This window comes from Scyliorhinus canicula, chromosome 13 (genome assembly GCF_902713615.1).
Source record: "Scyliorhinus canicula chromosome 13, sScyCan1.1, whole genome shotgun sequence".
Classification (NCBI taxonomy): Eukaryota; Metazoa; Chordata; class Chondrichthyes; order Carcharhiniformes; family Scyliorhinidae; genus Scyliorhinus; species Scyliorhinus canicula.
The window spans coordinates 152381456-152404335 of record NC_052158.1 but is presented as its reverse complement, the minus strand read 5'-3'; the positions used below and the strand labels follow the sequence as shown (position 1 = coordinate 152404335).

The 22880-nt window shown below is 48.7% G+C and overlaps 1 protein-coding gene across 1 annotated transcript in view; it reads left to right on the top strand.

The window, feature by feature from the left end:
- Positions 1-10072: 10072 nt before the first annotated feature.
- prkci (protein kinase C, iota) overlaps positions 10073-22880 on the top strand; it is a 179209-nt gene continuing 166401 nt past the window's right edge. Inside the window, exon 1 of the mRNA XM_038817458.1 lies at positions 10073-10474. Coding sequence (XP_038673386.1) covers positions 10359-10474 — 116 coding nt within the window. The 5' untranslated portion in view covers positions 10073-10358. The remainder of the gene's footprint in view (positions 10475-22880) is intronic.

The following is a 22880-nucleotide window of genomic DNA, read 5'->3' as shown; positions in this document are numbered from 1 at the left end:
TGCCAGATAAATGCAAATGTTCCTTTAAATTTGTGATATGGATATAACTGGCAAGGCCAACTTTTCCTGCTCATCCCTAATTGCCCTTGTGAAGGTGGTGGTAGGCTGTCAACTTGAACTGCTGCAGTCTATGTGGTGCAGGTATATCCAAAATACAACTGGGACGGTAGTTCCAGGATTTTGATCCAGTGAAGGTGCAGTAATACAGTTCCAAGTCTAGGTGGTGTGTGGCTTGAAGAACCCTTGCCATTCTTGGTGGTAGAGGTTACCGGTTTGCAAGGTGCTGTCGAAGGAGCCTTGGTGAGTTGCTGTAATATTTTTTGTCTATAGTACACATGCATCAGTGGTAGAGGGAGGGAATCTTTGAGTTGGCGGATGGGGTGTTGAAGCAGACTGCTTTGTCCTGGATGGCGTCGAGCTACTTGAGTGTTGTTGGAGTTGCACTCATCCAGGCAAGTGGAGAGTATTCATTCACATTGCTTGTAGATCAGGGTGGGCAAACTACGGCCCGCGGGCCGCATGCGGCCCGCCAAAGGTCTTTATGCGGCCCACCAAGATCAAGTAATTGAAAAAAAAAAAATTTTATATTTTTTTTATTTTTAAATTTTTTTAAAAAAATTAAGGTTAATGGGGGGGGCTGTTGGGTTACTGGTATAGGGTGGATACGTTGACTTGAGTAGGGTGATCATTGCTCGGCACAACATGTGTTTCATGTGAAGTTTCTACTTTAAAATATTAATTAATAAAAATTAATTGCTTTTTTTTCTTTAAACTGAGTTACTTTGTTTTTCAAATAAATGTGTTTCATGTAAAGTTTCTACTTTAAAATATTAATTAATAAAAATTAATTGTTTTTTTTTCCTTTAAAAACCTTTTATTTTGGCTATTTAAAATATTAATTATTTTACTTAATATACTATGCGGCCCTTTAAAATTGTGAATTTCTGAATGTGGCCCTTGCACAGAAAAGTTTGCCCACCCCTGTTGTAGATAATGGACAGCCTTTGGGAAGTTGGGAGGTGAGCCTCAGGATTCTAGGGAATGACTTGCTCTTTTTTAAAAAAAAAAAATTTTTATTAAGATTTTCACAAAATATAAACAACAAAACAATATTAACCAAACAACCATAGTAAAAACCAAAGAACAAAAACCAACCCCCCCCCCAGCAACTACAAAAACAAACAAAAGAAAACAACAAAAAGGAGAGAGATAACACCCGCCACATCCAACAAACCCATGTGAACAATTCTCCCTCCCACCGAACCAAACCCCCCCCGGGTTGCTGCTGCCGCCGGCCTATTTCCCTACCGTTCCGCCAGGAAGTCCAGGAAAGGCTGCCACCGCCTAAAGAACCCTTGCACCGACCCTCTCAGGGGGAATTTCACTCTCTCCAACTTGATGAACCCCGCCATCTCATTGATTCTGGCCTCCACGCTTGGTAGCCTCGCATCCTTCCACTGAAGCAAAATCCTGCGCCGAGCTACTGGGGACGCAAAGGCCAGAACACCGGCCTCTTTCGCCTCCTGCACTCCCGGCTCCGCTGCTACCCCAAATATCGCGAGACCCCAGCCTGGCTCAATCCTGGATCCTACCACCCTCGACACCATGCTTGCTATGCCTTCCAAAAGTCCCCCAAGGATGGGCATGCCCAGAACATATGGGCATGGTTCGCTGGGCTCCCCGAGCACCTAGTACACCTATCCTCGCCCCCAAAGAACCTGCTCATCCTCGTCCCGGTCATATGAGCCCTATGCAGCACTTTGAACTGTATGAGGCTAAGCCTCGCACAAGAAGAGGAGGAGTTAACCCTTTCCAGGCCATCCGCCCACGTCCCCTCCTCAATCTCCTCACCCAGCTCCTCTTCCCATTTACCCTTCAGCTCCTCCACCGAGGCCTCATCCACCGCCTGCATAACATGGTACACATCCAAAATCTTCCCTCCTCCAACCCACACCCGAGAGCACCCTGTCCTGAACCCCCCGCGGGGGCAACACAGGGAACCCCGCCACTTGCCGCCTGGCAAACGCCCTAACCTGCATGTACCTAAACATGTTTCCCGGGGGAGCCCAAACTTCCCCTCCAACTCACCCAGGTTCGCAAACCTCCCATCTACAAACAATCCCTCAACCTCCTTATACCTGCCCTGTGCCAGCTAAGAAACCCCCCATCGACGCTCCCCGGGACAAACCGGTGATTCCCCCGTATCGGGGACTCCATCGAGCCCCCCACCTCCCCCCTATGCCGTCTCCATTTCCGCCAGATTTTCAGGGTAACCACCACAACCGGACTCGTAGTATACCTCGTTGGAGGGAGCGGCAACGGTGCCGTTACCAGCGCCTCCAGGCTGGTATGACTTGCTCTTGTAGTCACAGCACTTATATAGCTATCCAGTTCAGTTTATGGTCAATGGTAACCGCCAAGATGTTGATAATGGAGGATTCAGTGATGGTAATGTCATTGATTTTCAAGGGGAGTTGGTTGGACTCTTTTGTTGGAGACGGCCATTTCCTAGCACTTGTGTGACATGAATGTAACTTGCTTCTTATCAATCCAAGCCTGGATATTGACTAGGACTTGCTGCATTTGAGCATGGACTGCTACAGTATCTCATGAGTTGTGAATGGTGCTGAACATTGTACAATCATCAGCAAACATTCCCGATGCTGACCTTATGATGAATGGAAGATCATTGATCAAGCAGCAGAAGATGGTTCGCCAGCAGACACTGAGGAACTCCTGCAGCAATGCCCTAGGACTGAAATAGACATAGACATAGAACATACAGTGCAGAAGGAGACCATTCAGCCCATCGAGTCTGCACCGACCCATTTAAGCCCTTACTTCCACCCTATCCCCGTAACCCAATAACCCCTCCTACCTTTTTGGTCACTAATCGCAATTTATCATGGCCAAACCACCTAACCTGCACGTCTTCGGACTGTGGGAGGAAACCGGAGCACCCGGAGGAAACCCACGCAGACACGGGGAGTACCTGCAGACTCTGCACAGTGACCAAGCAGGGAATTGAATCTGGGACCCTGGCACTGTGAAGCCACAGTGCTAGCCACTTGTGCTACCGTGCTGCCGAAATGATTTGCTTTGCTGATTTTTTTAACCTATTTCCTCCTACCGTGCTGCCCAGCTGATTTTTTTAAACCTATTCCCTCCTATTAAATGAATTACTTGCAATAATTTCTCTTCCAACCCTCCCGATGTGAGCACATCGTTTGCCTCTGCTACTCCTCATCCCCAGGCTGCCCCTCAGTAAAGTCATCCACACAATGTCAGGTCCCACATTTGTACTGATGACCACAGATCTACATCATTACTGCATCACTTGACGCCACCAATGTCTCTTAATTGTCTGACTGCTTCAACTAAATATTTGGGAAGACTGAAGTCATTGTCTTCAGTCCCACTCCAGAAATGTTATTCTCTAGTGTCTGACTCCATCCCTCTCCCTGGCAAGCACCTGAATCTGAGCCAGATTGTTTGCAATCTTAATGACCTCCTGACTCCCCAGAGCCTGTCCACCATCTACAAAGCACAGGTTAAAAATTTGATGGAATACTCCCCACTTGCCTGGATGAGTTCAGATCCAACAATACTCGAGAAGCTCGACACCATCCAGGCAAAAGCAGCCCACTTGACTGGCACCCCATTCACCACTATTTGCACGCAGTAGTAACAGTGTACCATCAACTAGATGCACTGCAACAACTCACCGAGGCTCCGTCAGACAGCACCTTCCAAACCTGTGTTCTCTACCACCTAGAAGGACAAGGGCAGCAGATGGATGAGAACAAAACCATTTGGAAGTTTCCTCCAAGCCACACACCATCCTGACCTCAAACTATATTGCTGTTCTTTCACTGTCTGTGGTGAATCACAGTAGCGTAATTCACACTGTATTACACATGTTGTACTATGTCTCTGTAAGCTCGGCTCTCCCAGGCCTGCGCCGCGCAGCCACCCAGCCACCATGCTGCCCCAGCCTGCCACTTTTGTGGCCAGCCCCAGCACCCGCGGCAGCACTGCCCGGCCCGCAATGCGACCTGCAGCAGCTGCAGGCGAAAAGGCCACTACACCAGAATGTGCCCCTAAACCTCCAGCGGCACAAAGTGATCGCCCTCCGCACTCGCAGGCCCGCAGGCCCCGGAACGCAGCGGCCTATGTGCCGACTCAGCCCCCACTCGCCACGTGCGATCCATGGTCCACCACAGGCAACTCATGGGGGCCGCCATCTTGGACGCCATCTTCCTCGTATCCACCCTGTACCCGTAACCCAACGACCCCCCCCCCCCCAACCTTACATTTTAGGACACTACGGGCAATTTAGCATGGCCAATCCACCTAACCCGCACATCTTTGGACTGTGGGAGGAAACCGGAGCACCCGGAGGAAACCCACGCACACACGGGGAGGACGTGCCGACTCCACACAGACAGTGACCCAGCCGGGAATCGAACCTGGGACCATGGAGCTGTGAAGCATTTATGCTAACCACCATGCTACCGTGCTGCCATCTTGTCACAGGCAGGCTCTGTTGTAAGACGATTAAAACCACTGTTCACTTCTAACCACGTGTCGCGTGAATTGATGGTCTCATCACTGTCACTGTGTCATAACCATTGAACTTTCTCCCTTCCAGCACTGTGAGTTACCACAGTGTACCTGCACATGGACTGCAGCGGCTCAGGAAGATGGCTCATATCATTACCTTCACAAGGCAATTAGGAATGGGGAATAATAATAATAATAATCTTTATTAGTGTCACAAACTCTACATCTCTGAATGAAAAATAAATTGAGTCTGAGATGCGCTTCAGGTCACATGTTTGCCACCACTAAGCTTGTCTCGAATTATAGAATCCACAGTTCTGAAGGAGGCCATTTGACCCATCGAGTCTGCACTGACCCTTCAAATCAGCATTCTACCCATGTCCATTCCCCCGTCCATCCTGCCCTATCCATGTAACCCCAAAACCTAACTTGCACATGCATAAGGGGAGGTTTAGCATGGCCAATCCACCTAACCCACACTGTGGGAGGAAACCGGAGCACCCAGAGAAAACCCATGCAGACATGAGAGAAGGTACAAATTCCACACAGAAAGTCACCCAAGGCCGGAATTGAACCCCAGTCCCTGGTGCTGTGAGGCAGTAGTGCTAACTACTGCACCATTCTGCTGCCTCTGTAACATACAGCCTCTCTAACCTCCACCTGGTTTTGCCTCAGCTAATCTGTTGAGAGCTTCATCCAGGTCTAGACTTGACTATTTCAATACATTCCTGGCTGGCCTCTCATCATCCACTCTCCACAATTTCGAGCTCATCTAAAAGTTTGCTACCCACATCCTAATTTTCACCGCGTCCTGTTCACCGATCACCCCTGTTCTCATCAACATTCATTGGTTCTCAGTCCAGCAATGTTTTAGTCTTATCATTCTCACCATTTTTCCTAATATCTCCATGGTCTCACCATTTCCTGCCCTGTAACCTCGTTCAGTTACACAACCCTCTGAGAACATAGAACATACAGTGCAGAAGGAGGCCATTCGGCCCATCGAGTCTGCACCAACCCACTTAAGCCCTCACTTCCACCCTATCCCCATAACCCTTCCTAACCGTTTTGAACACTAAGGGCAATTTATCATGGCCAATCCACCTAACCTGCACGTCTTTGGACTGTGGGAGGAAACCGGAGCACCCGGAGGAAACCCACGCAAACACAGGGAGAACGTGCAGACTCCTCAGAGAACTCTCTGCTCCTCTAATTCTGGCCTATTAATGGCCGATTTCACATCCCCGATTTTATTATTCCACCTTAGCGTTCAATGGCATTACCATAGCTGAAACTCTCAACTATCAACAGACTTGTGGTTATCATTTGCCAGAAACTGAATGGGACTGGCCATATAAATACTGTGGCTCAAAGAGCAGATCAGAGGCTAGGACGCCTGTGGCGAGTAAGTCACCTCATGACTCTTCAAAACCTGTTCATTACATATATAGCACAAGTCAGGAATGTGATGGAATATTCTCCAGTTGCCTGGATGAGTGCAGTTCCAACAACACTCAAGAAGCTCAGCACCATCCAGGACAAAGCAGCTTGTTTGCTTCCCATTCCACAAACATTGAAACCTCCACTACCGACGTACAGTAGCAGCAATGTTGACCATCTACAAGATGTATTACAGGAACTCATCAAGACCGTGGACAGCGCAATCCAAACCCACACCCACTACCATCTAGCAGGGCAAGGGCAGAAGAAACGTACGAACACCACCACCTGGCGGTTACACACACACACACACACACACACACACACACAACACACACAACACACACAACACACACAACACACACAACACACACCCCTGACGTGGCTAAGAGCTAGTCTGGTTCAGTCAGACAGGGTAACCACACTTAAGGTGGCAGAGAGTCGAACTCACAGAGAACTGTGCTAACTGTGCTATTAGTTCAATAAATCTGATTGAACTAACTTCAAGGTCTGGAGTATCTTTCTGATCTAAGCTGCATCCAGTTGCAACCAGTGTACCTAACACGATATGGTACCAGGCGACTACTAATTTAAGATGGCTTACCTCAGTCCATTCCGTGACGACCAGCAAATGTAACCCGGCACCATTGAGAAGATTCAGGCTCCTCACCAGCTCAGGACCTCCGGCAATCTCAGTGCCAACTGGCGGATATTCAATCAAAAGTTTCTGCTGTCCTGCAAAGATGGAACACACTCCCACTCTCCCTCGCGGGGAGAGTCCAGACGATCAAAATGAACGTACTGCCCAGGTTCCTCTTCCTGTTTAGATCCATTCCGATCTACATCCCCAAGGCCTTTTTCAAAGCGCTGGACAAACTAATCATGGCATTCGTATGGGGGGGGGGGGGGGGGGGGGGGGGGGGGCATCCTAAAGAAGGTCCTACAAAAAACAAAATCCAGGGGGGGTCTAGCCCTCCCAAATCTACAATTCTACCACTGGGCGGCAACAGCCAAGCGAGTAAGGGGATGGATCCAGGAGCCAGAGGCCGAGTGGGTGCGTGTGGAGGAGGCCTCCTGCATGGGGACCTCCCTCCGGGCCCTCACCACGGCAGCACTCCCATCCCCACCCAAAAAACACTCCAGCAGCCCAGTGGTGACAGCCACCCTCCAATCCTGGAACTAAACTGTGGCAGCAATTTGGCCTGACCAAAATGTCGGACAAGGCTCCCATCTGCAACAACCATAGGTTCACACCAGCACTGACTGACGCCACCTTCAAAAGGTGGAGGCAGGACGGGGGGGACACTGACAGTCAGGAACCTATACACGGACGGCAGGATCGCAACACTGGACGAACTGACAGAGAAATTTCGGCTAGCCAGGGGGAACGAGCTACGGTATCTGCAGCTCAAAAACTTCTTACGAAAGGAGACAAGGACGTACCCACAACCGCCACGACAGGCACTACTGGAAGACCTACTTGACGCAAGTATCCTAGATAAAAGGAACTGTAGCGACATGTATGACCGACTGGTAGAAAGGGACGGCACCGTATTGGACGCAACAAGAAAGAAATCGGAGGATGACCTGGGGATTGAGATAGGGTGGGGACTCTGGAGCGAAACACTGCATAGGGTCAACTGCACCTCCACGTGCGCAAGGCTCAGCCTGACGCAACTAAAAGTGGTACATAGAGCCCACTTAACAAGAAACCGTATGAGTAGGTTCTTCCCGGAGGTGGAGGACAGATGTGAACGGTGCCAAAGAGGCCCGGCCAACCACGCCCACATGTTCTGGTCTTGCCCCAGACTTGTGGAGTACTGGACAGCCTTCTTCGAGGCTATGTCCAAAGTGGTGGGGGTGAGGGTGGAGCCATGCCCGATAGTGGCGGTCTTCGGGGTTTCAGACCAGCCAGATCTATTCCTGGGGAGGAGGGTGGACGCCATTGCCTTTGCCTCCCTGATCGCCCGCCGTAGAATCCTGTTTGGCTGGCGGTCAGCAGCACCACCCAGAGCTGCAGACTGGCTGTCCGACCTCTTGGAATCTCTCCAAATGAAGAAAATCAAATTCGCCATCCGAGGGTCAGACGATGACTTCCACAGAACGTGGGAGCCATTCATGCAATTGTTCCGGGACCTATTTGTGGCCAACGAACAAGAGAAAGAATAGCCGGGTGGCCAAGAATCAGGGGAAAATGGACGGGAATCGGGGGAAGGTAGCCAGGGGGCTACGGGTTCGTTATGGGGGTTTGTTCTCGTGGTTTTATGCTTATTTCTTTTTCTTGTTAATTTATTGTTTTTGTATTGGAGGGGAGGGGTCACTGTTTTTCTCTGTTGTGAGAAAATTTGTTGTTGAAAACTTGAATAAAAATTATTCCAAAAAAAAAAGTTTCTGCTGCACATCGAAGCCTCAGATCTCAAGGGTGTGTCTGATGCAAGAAAGATCGTGCTTCTCCTCTCAACAGCGGGTGATCAAGCCATAGAACTCTTCTAACTTCACCGAAGGCCAGGATAAGACAAAGTTTCAGACCATCCTGGACAAATTCGATAGTCACTGTGAAGTGAACACCAATGAAATCTTCGAGCGCTACATATTCAAACAATGTATTCAAGGTAAAGATGAATCTTTCAATGCCTTCCCAACTACCCTCTGCTTGCTAAGGCTGGATACTGAGCGAGGTGTGGTCAATGCCAGCTTGAATATCCACGTTGGAGGATGTCGTTGAATAAATCCGTGACACCAGGTTTAGCTTATTGCAGGCATGCGCGCCCAGGAGGGTGCCCTGCCGGCTTGACAATTTCAAACCTTAGTCTTGCATGGGTGCTCCAGTTGGAGACGAGTAGATGGCAGGACCCCAGTGCTGTGATGGCATTACCATTATCTGAATGAACAGGCTGCACCGGCACTAATATCTCCTTTTGTGATTCAGTGTCACTTCTATGAAGTGCCTTGAGATGACTTTACTACTTTAAAGATCCTATATAAATACTACTGTATTGTTGTTACTTTTCTTTTCTTTTGATTACAAAACAGAAATGAGGAAAAGAAAGAGTTGAGAAGAATTATTTTTTCACCCAGAGTATGGTTTGGACCATGGAACTCACTGCCTAAACATGATGGAATAGAAACCTTCATCAATGCATTAAAAAAAAATTGGTTATGCACCTAAAGTGCTGTAAACATACAAGGCTACAGACTTAGTTCCAGAGAATGGGAGTAGACTGCATTGTTCTTTTTCAGTTGGCACAGATGCCAAGGTGCTGTAAGTTTTCCCTGTTTTGATAAGAGAAATTATTGCTGAAATAGCAATATTTAGGTATCCTGTAGGTCACCTTCTTGTAAGTGATAGACAATTGACCTTGGTGAATGTTAAAACAAACAATGTGTGCAACACGCCTACAATGAGTAATCAACATCTTTATACCAAACAGGTCTACATAATTCCAATTATTGTCCTTATTTCCTGCTCTGTTCAGATAAAGTTTCATTGCATTCATTGCTTTTGTTATAGAACAAGAAAGGCAAATACAAAAAGATAGAGCATGAAATGGTTTTACAAAAACAATAACTTGCATATATATGCAGAATTTATAATGTTACAAAAAAGTCCCCTATCAGCTCACATTGAAATAAAAGCAAATTACTGCGGATGCTGAAATCTGAACCCAAAGCAGAGACGACTGGACAATCTCAGCATGTCTGCCAGCACCTGGGGAGAGAGAAGGCAGCCTGGATGACTGGATATCAAAGCGAGCCTGGCTGTCAGACTTGCTGAGATTGTCCAGCAGTTTGTGTTTTTACTTCACATTGAATCTACATTTAAAACCCAGATGCTTGCAAAGAATGCATATTGAAAGTAGGAACTCCAAGCAAAAATATCAACAGGCAAATGCACCTTTAAAAAAAAAATCAGATACGCACCTGGTGAGTCACCAAGCCAGCGCGCCCAGGTGTGCAGGACTACAACTCCCAGAGTTCCCGCGCTGGCGCGCATGCGTCTCCATTCGGTATGTGCTGGACGCAGGAGGTCGGGAATGCGACAGATCCAAACTGGCAGCGCAGGGTGAGACGATCGATCCGTTCTGCAAACCTGAGGTCGTTGCCGCCGAGGAAAAATAAAACACGCTCCAGATACTAGTTAAAATGGTGAAAGGAGAGATGTTATGCCGTCACTTCTGTCAAATATATCCGGGTAGTTTGCGATGATAGTGGGGTTCAGTTCTCTGTACCCCCCCATATCTTGTCGTTGAGTGAGCGGAGCCGGCGCTGCGCGCGCAGCGGTCTGTTGGCCGGCCGGGCTCGAGCGGGCGGGCGGGAGCGGTGCAGGACGGGCGGTGAGAGGAGCAGCCGGACCTATGAGAGCGGCCAGTTTGCGGGCTTCCGACAGGGAGATGCCCACCAACAGGGACAGCATGATGTCCTACACAGCGGAGAACCACCACCAGGTCCGGATGAAAGCCTATTACAAAGGGTAAGAGTTGGAGGCACGGCCGAGTTGTTGTTGTTTGTTTGGGGGGTGGGTGATAGGTGCGGAGACCCGGGGTGAGGGGCTTCGAGTGGGGCCTGGGTCCGGGGGCTGGAACTCAGTTGAACTGCGGGGGTAGGGGGCTTGGATCAGAGCAGGATCAGGGTGGAGGGTGCAGGATCGTCAGGGGGAGGATCACCGTGTGCCAGAGCAGTGGGGCAACAGGATGGGAGGAAGTAGCCTGGTTGTTGAGGAGGTGCTCGCCTTCACTCACCTGGCCACTGCCCCCCCCCCCTCACCTCCCCCCTCACCTGCTCCCCCCTCACCTGCCACCCCCCCTCACCTGCCACCCCCCCTCACCTGCCACCCCCCTCACCTGCCAACCCCTCACCTGCCACCCCCCTCACCTGCCACCCCCCTCACCTGCCACCCCCCTCACCTGCCACCCCCCTCACCTGCCACCCCCCTCACCTGCCACCCCCCTCACCTGCCACCCCCCTCACCTGCCACCCCCCTCACCTGCCACCCCCTCACCTGCCACCCCCCCTCACCTGCCACCCCCTCACCTGCCACCCCCTCACCTGCCACCCCCCCGCTCACCTGCCACCCCCCCGCTCACCTGCCACCCCCCCCGCTCACCTGCCACACCCCCCCGCTCACCTGCCACACCCCCCCGCTCACCTGCCACACCCCCCCGCTCACCTGCCACACCCCCCCGCTCACCTGCCACACCCCCCCGCTCACCTGCCACACCCCCCCGCTCACCTGCCACACCCCCCCGCTCACCTGGCACCCCCCCCCCCGCTCACCTGGCACCCCCCCCGCTCACCTGGCACCCCCTCCGCTCACCTGGCACCCCCCCCCCGCTCACCTGGCACCCCCCCCGCTCACCTGGCACCCCCCCCTGCTCACCTGGCACCCCCCCCCGCTCACCTGGCACCCCCCCCGCTCACCTGGCACCCCCCCCCCCGCTCACCTGGCACCCCCCCCGCTCACCTGGCACCCCCCCACTCACCTGGCACCCCCCGCTCACCTGGCACCCCCCCCCTCTCACCTGGCACCCCCCCGCTCACCTGGCCAGTGGCTCCCCCCGCTCACCTGGCCAGTGCCCCCCCTGCTCACCTGGCCAGTGGCCCCCCCCGCTCACCTGGCCAGTGGCCCCCCCCGCTCACCTGGCCAGTGGCCCCCCCCGCTCACCTGGCCAGTGGCCCCCCCCCCCCCCGCTCACCTGCCCAGTGGCCCCCCCCCCCCCCCGCTCACCTGGCCAGTGGCCCCCCCCCGCTCACCTGGCCAGTGGCCCCACCCCCGCTCACCTGGCCAGTGCCCCACCCCCGCTCACCTGGCCAGTGGCCCCCCCCGCTCACCTGGCCAGTGGCCCCCCCCCGCTCACCTGGCCAGTGGCCCCCCCCCGCTCACCTGGCCAGTGGCCCCCCCCCCCGCTCACCTGGCCAGTGCCCCCCCCCCCCGCTCACCTGGGCAGTGGCCCCCCCCAAGCTCACCTGGCCAGTGGCCCCCCCCCCGCTCACCTGGCCAGTGGCCCCCCCAGCTCACCTGGCCAGTGGCCCCCCCCAGCTCACCTGGCCAGTGGCCCCCCCAGCTCACCTGGCCAGTGGCCCCCCCAGCTCACCTGGCCAGTGGCCCCCCCAGCTCACCAGACCAGTGCGCCCCCCCCCCCCACTTGCCTGACCAGCCTCGGGATGTCCCAAAACACCTCTGCAGCCAGCCACTGGAGTACCTTTTTGAGGTTTGTGACTGTTCTGCAGGAAATGTGTCGACCCAATTTGCACCCAGCATCAACTACCGGCACGATAATGTCCAGATAATTGCAGTTTAATGTTGTCGACAACATTTTAACTGTTGACCAGGACAGCAAGGGCAGTACGGTAGCATTGTGGATAGCACAATGGCTTCACAGCTCCAGGGTCCCAGGTTCGATTCCGGCTTGGGTCACTGTCTGTGCGGAGTCTGCACATCCTCCCCGTGTGTGTGTGGGTTTCCTCCGGGTGCTCCGGTTTCCTCCCACAGTCCAAAGATGTGCAGGTTAGGTGGATTGGCCATGATAAATTGCCCTTAGTGTCCAAAATTTCCCTTAGTGTTGGGTGGGGTTACTGGGTTATTGGGATAGGGGGAGGTGTTGACCTTGGGTAGGGTGCTCTTTCCAAGAGCCAGTGCAGACTCGATGGGCCGAATGGCCTCCTGCACTGTAAATTCTATGATAAACTGCCCTGCTTTTTGTTCAAGCGGCCAAGGGATCTTTTGCAGCCACCTGTGAGGGCAGGCAGTTGGGTTATTTTGTCATCAGAAAGGTGGTACCTCTCTCTGCCAGTGCAGTTAGTGCTGCACTGGCAATGTCAACCAAGATTGTGTGCTCAGGTCCTTGAGGGTGAAGCCAACATTGCAGACTCGGCCAAGAGTGCCCATTGAATTACAGCTGACTGATTGATTGATTGATTGACTGTCTGAGGTAACTGGAAGGCCAATATTGTGGAAGAGTTTGCAGTAAATTAGATGATATAATATCTTTCTTCATTAGTTCCTCCGTGCCTAAAGGGTTCCTGAGGGCGTTGAATAATCTCAGCAGGTTGGGCTGAAGCTGGTTTACATTTGAAGAGAAGCAGAAAAGCAGTTCTCCTTAGTGTCCTGGCGAACATCCTGTCAGCAGCGTAGCTAAAAGAGACAATCTCATTAATTGCTGTTTCTAGGAGGAGCTTGCTGTGTGTAAATTGGCTGCCATGTTTCTGTACATTACAGATTTGATTATACTTAAAACGCACTTTGTTGGCTATAAAGCACTTTGGGATATCCAACATCATAGCAGGTTCTATATAGTATGAATCTGTAGGTTTGGAGCAGTGTTACTTAATATTTTGCCGAGAGTTTTTTGATCATCCTAATTCAATTGGATAACTTAATTTGTTTTTGTTTTAAAGTGTTAAGGTGCACAAAGCGCATCTTTTTGGAATTGTGTGTTCAGGCACAGTGAAATAGGAAAAGCTGATCTAGGTTTGATATCTGTCTATTGCTTTAACATATTAGCAGATCTCCTGTGCTGTTGCTAATGGTGATTGGAGGACACGTAGTTTTTAAAAGTACATTTACAGTGCCCAATTCATTTTTTCCAATTAAGGGGCAATTTAGCGTGACCAATCCACCTAGCCGGCACATTTTTGAGTTATGGGGCGAGACCCTCGCAAACACGGGGAGAATGTGCAAACTCCAAACGGACAGTGACCCAGAGCTGGGATCAAACCTGGGACCTCAGCGCCGTGAGGCAACAGGGCTAATCCACTGCGCCACCGTGCTGCCCAACATGTAGTTTAATAACAGTAGGAGTGTTATCAACAAAATCGGATTTGATAGATGCAACATTAAATTGTTAATATGTATATACATTATACGATAACTTGCATTTATACGACACACATAGCAAATTATCTTGTAGTACTTCAGAGGCAAGACATTAAAAATATCGACCCAAGTTAAAGAAGGGTAAAGTGGTATTTCGTATATTTTATTTACAAATGAATCATAAGCTACATAATATGTCAAGTACTGGAATCAAGACTAGCATAGTTAATTGCAAATAAAGAACTTGTCAGTTTGAGCAAGCACTGTTACAAACATTGGATTCTCAAAATAGGTGTAACTAAATAACAAATATATGTAGAAATTGAACCTTCTAAAACCAAAGGTGAAAATTTGTGTTAAATTAGTATGGATCCAGGAGGCAGCACAGTGGTGCAGTGGTTAACACTGGTGCCTCACGGCGCCAAGGGCCCAGGTTCGATCCCGACTCTGGGTCACTGTCCGTGTGGAGTTAGCACATTGGACTGGATTGGATTTGTTTATTGTCACGTGTACCGAGGTACAGTGAAAAGTATTTTTCTGCAAGCAGCTCAACAGATCATTAAGTACATGGGAAGAAAAGGGAAAAAAAGAAATTGCATAATAAGGCAACACAAGGTATACAATGTAACTACATAAGCACCGGCATCGGATGAAGCATACAGGGTGTAGTGTTAATGAGGTCAGTCCATAAGAGTGTCATTTAGGAGTCTGGTAACAGGGGAAGAAGCTGTTTTTGAGTCTGTTCTGTATCTCCTGCCCGATGGAAGAAGTTGGAAGAGTGAGTAAGCTGGGTGGGAGGGGTCTTTGATTATGCTGCCCGCTTTCCCCAGGCAGCGGGAGGTGTAAATGGAGTCAATGGATGGGAGGTAGGTTCGTGCGATGGACTGGGCGGTGTTCACGACTCTCTGAAGTTTCTTGCGGTCCTGGGCCGAGCAGTTGCCATACCAGGCTGTGATGCAGCCAGATAGGATGCTTTCTATGGTGCATCTGTAAAAGTTGGTAAGGGTTAATATGGACATGCCGAATTTCCTTAGTTTCCTGAGGAAGTATAGGTGCTGTTGTGCTTTCTTGGTGGTAGCGTCGGCGTGGGTGGACCAGGACAGATTTTTGGAGATGTGGACCCCATGGAATTTGAAACTGCTAACAATCTCCACCTCGGCCCCTTTGATGCTGACAGGTGTGTGTACAGTAGTTTGCTTCCTGAAGTCAATGACCAGCTCTTTAGTTTTGCTGGCATTGAGGGAGAGATTGTTGTCGCTGCACCACTCCACTAGGTTCTCTACCTCCCTCCTGTATTCTGACTCATTGTTATTCGAGATCTGGCCCACTATGGTCGTATCGCCAGCAAACTTGTAGATGGAGTTGGAACCAAATTTTGCCACGCAGTCATGTGTGTACAGGAAGTAGAATAGGGGGCTAAGTACGCCGCCTTGTGGGGCCCCGGTATTGAGGAGTATTGTGGAGGAGATGTTGTTGTTGTTCATTCTTACTGATTGTGTTCTGTTGGTCAGAAAATCGAGGATCCAGTTGCAGAGTGAGGAGCCAAGTCCTAGATTTTGGAGTTTTGATGTGAGCTTGACTGGGATTATGGTGTTGAAGGCGGAGCTGTAGTCAATAAATAGGAGTCTGATGTAGGAGTCCTTGTTGTAGAGATGCTCTAGGGATGAGTGTAGGGCCAGGGAAATGGTGTCTGCTGTGGACCGGTTGCGACGGTATGCGAATTGCAGTGGATCAAGGTGTTCTGGGAGTATGGAGGTGATGCGCATCATGATCAACCTCTCGAAGCACTTCATTACAACTGATGTCAGGGCCACCGGATGGTAGTCATTGAGGCACGTTGCCTGGTTCTTCTTTGGCACCAGTATAATGGTGGTCTTCTTGAAGCAGGTGGGGACTTCGGAGTGGAGTAGGGACAGGTTAAAGATGTCCTCGTGGAAACATTCTCCCCATGTTGGCGTGGGTTTCGCCCCCACAACCCAAAGATGTGCAGGGTAGGTGGATTGGCCACACTAAATTGCCCCTTAATTTAAAAAAATGAATTGTGCACTCTGAATTAGTATGGATCCACATTTGGTGTGCTGAGCATCTTTGATCGTTTTATGCTGAATTGAGCATTCTATCTACTGGATAGTTGGGGCCTCACGGTAGCATGGTGGTTAGCATCAATGCATCAATGCTTCACAGCTCCAGGGTCCCAGGTTCGATTCCCGTCTGGGTCACTGTCTGTGTGGAGTCTGCACGTCCTCCCCGTGTGTGCGTGGGTTTCCTCCGGGTGCTCCGGTTTCCTCCCACAGTCCAAAGATGTGCGGGTTAGGTGGATTGGCCATGATAAATTGCCCGTAGTGTAAGGTTAAGGGGGGGATTGTTGGGTTACGGGTATACGGGTTACGTGGGTTTAAGTAGGGTGATCATTGCTCGGCACAACATCGAGGGCCGAAGGGCCTGTTCTGTGCTGTACTGTTCTATGTTCTAAATCAATCAGACCATTTGGTTTGCTGCAGTTTTGTCCTTGAAATGCTGTCTGGATTTCACTGAATTTTGTGATAGGATGACTTTATCCTCTAAGCAAAGTTGTTTTCAGGCAAACTGAAATCTTCTAAAATTAATAATACAAAATTGAAAAGCTGTCTACCATAATGAAGGAAAGAGATAATTAAATATTATGAAAAGGCTGGACAACATACTTTTCAGTTTTTCGAGTGAGTCCAGTATAACTGTGATCTGAAGCCAGCTATTGTGTGGTCATTAGAATTTTATTGGTTGTGTGAAATGTTCACACTGTGTCCACCTCACCTATAGAAAAACAACTATCACTACAAATGCAGATTTTTTTTCTTTGGACCCACTGTATTTGGATAATGTCCGGAGACAGTATTTCCAATCCTGTTTTCTTTTAGTGTGTGCAATAGCCACCAAGGCAGGCAATAGGTTCCACAGTAACTAAATGGAGCTTTCTCAGCCCTCTGCTGAATGTTGTCAGGGAGTAGTCATCAATGGTGTAAGTTATTGATTGGGGTACAACTGCAATCTGAGTTCCCTGCAAGGCCCCACTTGTGCCAAGTCCTGTGACACTGGGGTGAAATATTGGCAGTGGTGCTGCTAAACAGTTTGGGTGATAAATTAAGAGCATTACAAAAATAATTGCACAACATTGAAGCATACTTGATGTGCGTTTCTTTGTTAAACACTTTGGTACCAATATTGTGCAGGAGCTGAGTTTCAAGACCACTCTATCCGCAAATAGTACAGACTGTGCTACTTAACAAAAATGCGCACTTTGTGTTTGTTCTGGGAGGAATGTTCAATAGGATATACATGCTTTGCTAGTTGTTACAAAATACTACCAATCGGGAAGACCTGAAGTTTGATCTTCAGTCTTTGCTGACTTGCCTGATCAAAGGCAAGGCTCTGGTAGGTGTGATGTAGTTGATCTTGGTACTCTTTTATTAAGGGAGGAGAAAATGAGTTAGATGTTTTGCCAGGCATAATTATCTTGTGACTATTCAAAGTGTACGTGTTGGATTTTAGGTGAGAACAGGATCAGACTTGATTGTGATGGTATGAAAGGCTGGCAACCCTCTGCCTCCACAAGAATGCATTGTTGGATTACCAGAAAGGCTTTGTTGAATTACCTGAAATTGAGTGGGAGAATAAATAAAAATATATTTTTGAAAACGGGTTATTAATCTGGACGGTATTTTGTTCTCAATATTTTGAATTAATAGCCACTTCTTAACTAGGACAATCCTCCAGTAAATGATTTCAAACTGGAAATGTGGATTTTTAAAGGAACCATGTGCTTTTGGAGTATTGATGTGATTCAAGGGACTTTGTAATACCTGCATTACCTCAGGTAACATCTACGTAAATACATATAATGGCCACTCAAATCACAAAAGGTTAGTGCACAAGTGCAAAATGCTAAAATTAATCTCCAGGAAACTGGAATTCCAACATGAGGAAGTAATCTTCACAGAACCTTGGTCAGACCCCGTTTGAGCTACTGAGTCCAGTTTTGGCCACCGAATTCCAGGAAAGATAATTGACCTTAGAAACTGATAGAATGATACTGTGAGCAGGTGTAGGCCATTTCACTCCTTGATCCTGTTGTGGCATTCAATTAGAGCATGGTTAATCTGTATGTAGCTTTGGCCTGTAGCTTAATCTCATTCAGTGCTCTCAAAACGCCTGCCCACCATGATTTAAAGGATTGTGTTGCGAGGAGAGGTTGCATAAACCTGACTTGTATTCCCTTGCGGTTAAAGGTAATCTAATCTTGGTATTTAAAATAATAAAGTATTCAGAGATGAATGATTTCTTCGGGTTGGGGAATATAGGCGATGATAACTATTCTTTTGGAGTGAAATCACGAAGGACTTTTCACAATAATGGAAATGTGGAACTTACACCCTGTAAGGGCTGTAAATACTCCGTGATCATTGAAATTTTCAAGACTGAGACTAGGTACGTTTTTGAGGGGGGGGGGGGGGGGCTCATGGTATTGAGAGATATGGAGCAAAGACTGGTAACTGCAGTTGATGTACAGATCAGTCATGATCTGCCAAAGCAAAAACACTAACATAGTGTGGTCTCCTCTACTTTGGGGAGACTAAATGCAGACTGGGTAACCACTTTGTGGAACATCTTCATTCAGCTGCAAGCATAACCCAACCTTCCTGTTGCTTGCCATTTAAATTGAGCATTTAGCTGTCATGCCCACATGCCCGTCCTTGTCCTGCTCCAGTACAACCCAACGCAAACTGGAGGAGCAGCACCTCATCTTCTAATCAGGCACTTTACAGCCCTCGTGACTCAACACTGAGTTCAATAACTTAAGACTGTGACCTTTCTCCTCCATCTTAACCTTTTTTCTATATCCCAAATATTTATTGTTCTATCCAGAAATCCTCCTTCACCCTCCCCCGCTTATCACTTATTCTTAAACTTTGTTGTAATCTCTCCCAGCTCCCACTACATGTTGTTCCAGCTGTTCCATCCCTCTTATACAGTATATAATCCAATACATTTTTTGCTCTTTAGTTCTCAAGAAGGCTGACTTGGACTCGAAACCCGGGGCAGCACGGTAGCATGGTGGTTAGCATAAATGCTTCACAGCTCCAGGGTCCCAGGTTCGGTTCCCGGCTGGGTCACTGTCTGTGCGGAGTCTGCACGTCCTCCCCGTGTGTGTGTGTAGGTTTCCTCCGGGTGCTCCGGTTTCCTCCCACAGTCCAAAGATGTGCGGGTTAGGTGGATTGGCCATGCTAAATTGCCCGTAGTGTCCTAAAAAAAACTAAGGTTAATGGGGGGGCTGTTGGGTTACGGGTATAGGGTGGATACGTGGGTTTGAGTAGGGTGATCATTGCTCGGCATAACATCGAGGGCCGAAGGGCCTGTTCTGTGCTGTACTGTTCTATGTTCTATGAAACGTTAACTCTGTTTTCTTAGGCCAACACTGTGGCACAGTGGTTAACACTGCTGAATCACTGTGTCGAGGACCCAGGTTCGATCCCGGCCCCGGGTCGCTGTCTGTGTGGAGTTTGCACAGTCTTCCCGTGTCTGTGTTGGTCTCATCCCACAACCCAAAAAGCTGTGCAGGACAGGTGAATTGGCCATGCTAAATTGCCTCTTAATTGGAAAAAGAGTACTCTAAATTTATAAAAGAAAAATCTCTCTGTTTTCTCTCTCTGTGGTGGGCTGCCAGACCTACTGAGTTTTTCCAGCTTTTTTGGTTTTTGTTTCAGATTCCAGCATCCACAGTATTTTACTTGTATTAACAGTAGCATAGTGTTTTTTTGTACTGGACAAGAATTCTGGAGGCTTGGGCTAGCAACCCAGAGATATGAGTTTGAATCCTAGCTGAGGAATTTAAACTCATTTATTGCAGCGGAGACAGGAGGATAAAAGAGCGCAAGCAAGAGTGAGACTGAAAACGGAGCCAAAGAGCAAGACTGAGAGTGGGGTGCCAGTTTGGAGCTCTTGAGGTGACATCAGGATTCAAAAATGATGTGGGGCAAGTGGAAGCAGCTGATTGGCTGAGTACAGTTGAAAGTATTTTATGCTTTTATTGCTTATAGTTTGTGCACTCTATATCTGTGGTCTATAGTTTGTAGAGGCTATATTCTGTAGTAACTAAGACCAGGGAAGAAGGGCCCTAGAGTTAATGATATTTTATTTTTAGTATCTTCAAAAACGTTTAAAGGGATAAGTGATGGCAGGAGAGCTCAAAGCCATTGAGTGCTCCTCCTGCTCCATGTGGGAAGACGGGAACAATTCCAGTGCATGTGTTCAGGAAATTCCCCCAGCTGCAGATCCTGGAAGCCTGGGTTTTGGAGATGCAGTGGTAACGGGGCACACTGTAGCATCTACGGGGCAAAGAATATTATGCACAGCACGTATGGAGAGGTGGCCACACCGTAGGCTAAGACTCCGTAGGCAGGAGGAGAATGGGCGACCACCAGGCAGAGAAAAAGGACTCGGCAGGCAGTGCAGAAATTTGTGGCCATTCCCCTACAAAACAAATATTCCACTTTGGATACTGTTGAGGGGATGGCCCCTCAGGGGAAAGCAGCAACAGTCAAATTTGTTGCACCACGGTTGGTTCTGCACCGGGAAGGAGCAAAATTTGGAAATTCAATAGTTATAGCGAATTCAATTGTAAGGAGAATAGATAGATGTTGCTGTGACCGCAAATGGGACTCCAGAATGGTATGTTTTCTTCCTGGTGCTAGTATCAAGGATGTTTCTGGAGGGGGAGGGTGAACAGCCATGGTCATGGGCAGCACGGCAGCACAAGTGGATAGCACTGTGGCTTCACAGCGCCAGGGTCCCAGGTTCGATTCCCCGCTGGTTCACTGTCTGTACGGCGCTTGCATGTTCTCCCCATGTCTGCGTGGGTTTCCTCCGGGTGCTCCAGTTTCCTCCCACAGTCCAAAGATGTGCAGATTAGGTGGATTGGCCATGATAAATTGCCCTTAGTGACCAAAAAGGTTGGGAGGGGTTATTGGGTTATGGGGATAGGGTGGAAGTGGGTTGGTGCAGACTCGATGGGCCGAATGGCCTCCTTCAGCACTGTATGTTCTATGGTAGATATTGGTACAAATTACATAGGTTAAAAAGGGGAATGAGGTCCTAAAAGCAGAATATAGGGAGTTGGAAAGTAAACTGGAAAGTAGAACCTCAAAGGTAGTGATTACCACCAGTGCCAGCCAAAGCAGAGGTAGCAGGATATATTGGAGAATACATGACTGAAATGATGGTGCGAGGGAGAGGGTTTCAGACTTCTGAGACATTGGGACTGGTCCTGGGGGAGGTGGGACCAGTACAACCATCTCTGGTTGGACTACACCTGGGCAGGACTGGGACTTGCAGTGTGGGAGAGGGGGATTTAAATTTCTTTACCCATAAGCTATCCATAACTTCCCTGAATAAGCTCGACATCAAATTTAGCTTTGATCTGATTTGGTCGTCCATATCTGGTAAACAAAATTCAGTTAAACCCTCTACAACCCTCTTAGCTGCAATATTTTGTAATAAAGAACAAAGAAAATTACAGCACAGGAACAGGCCCTTTTGCCCTTCAAGCCTGTGCCGACCATGCTGCCCATCTAAATTAAAATCTTCTACACTTCCTGGGTCCCTATCCCTCTTCTCATCCTATTCATGTATTTGTCAAGATGCCCCTTAAATGTCACTATCGTCCCTCCTTCCATCACCTCCTCCGGCATAGTGTTCCAGGCACTCACTACCCTCGGTTTTTTAAAAAACTTGCCTCGTACATCTCCTCTAAATCTAGAATAGCATCTGGTAATCTAGCAGACATGTCTGCTATAGTATAGATTCCCACTTTTCATTTTAGAAAGGGGTCACATGAAATCAACTAGGACCCGAGTAAAAGAGTCCTCAAATGCCAAAATGGGTAGTGAGGGTGTTGGTTTTATTACCGCTTGAGGCTTTCCTATTACCTGTTATGTGTGACATTTCAACCACATCCTTATGCTATTCAGTTCCTCCGTTTCTAAGCTTCACATACTGAAAATGAAGTTGAAAACCAAACCTTGTTTTATGAACTAATTCAAAATCATCTGTTATGTCTGCTGCCAGCCTGGCAGTTTTAATCCTTGGTTCTTCCACATGAATTCTCTCAACTTCAGGAAGTGAACCTTTAAATTCCTCCAGAATAATCTCTTCCCTAAGAGCTTCATAATTTAGATCTATTTTTAAAGCTCTTATCCACCTCTCAATTTTTTTTGATTCTTTCGAATTCTCTATATGTCTGACCAGGTTCTTTCCCTATATTTCTAAACTTCTATCTGTAGGCTTCTGGCACATGTTCATATGTATTTATTAATTTTTTAAAAATATTTTTATTCTCCTTTTACACAATTTTTCTCCTGAATTTATACCCAACAACAATCAATAACCAACAACAAATATCTCAAACCCCATAACAGTAACAACGATCCCATCCTCCCACCATGCCCAGACATCAGCCCGCATGTTAACATAAACAAATGACAAAAAAAGAAAAAGGAATCAGGGATTACCCATAGCCATCTTCAACATACATAGCCCCCCTCCCCAACTAATGTTCGATGTTATCCAGTTCTTGAAAGTGCATAATAAATGGTGCCCATGACTTGGAGAACCCCTCCGAGCTTCCCCTCAGTTCGAACTTAACCTTCTCAAGGGTCAAGTATTCCAATAGGTCCCCTCGCCCGCCAGGGCACAGGGTGGAGAGGCCGCTCCATCCCAGCAGGATCTGCCTTCGGGCGATCAACGAGGTGAAGGCTATGATATCTGCCTCCGCACCCGTTTCCAACCCTGGCTGATCCGACACCCCGAATATGGCCTCCCGGGGACCCGGGTCCAGCTTCACATGCACCACCCTGGAAATTACCCTAAACTCCTCCTTCCAGTACTTCCCAAGCTTTGGACAGGACCAAAACATATTAACGTGATTAGCGGGGTCCCCCCCCGCAACGTTCACACACATCTTCGACCCCTTCAAAGAATCGGCTCATCCTTGCCCTCATGCGGAGTGCCCTGTACACCACCTTCAGCTGTA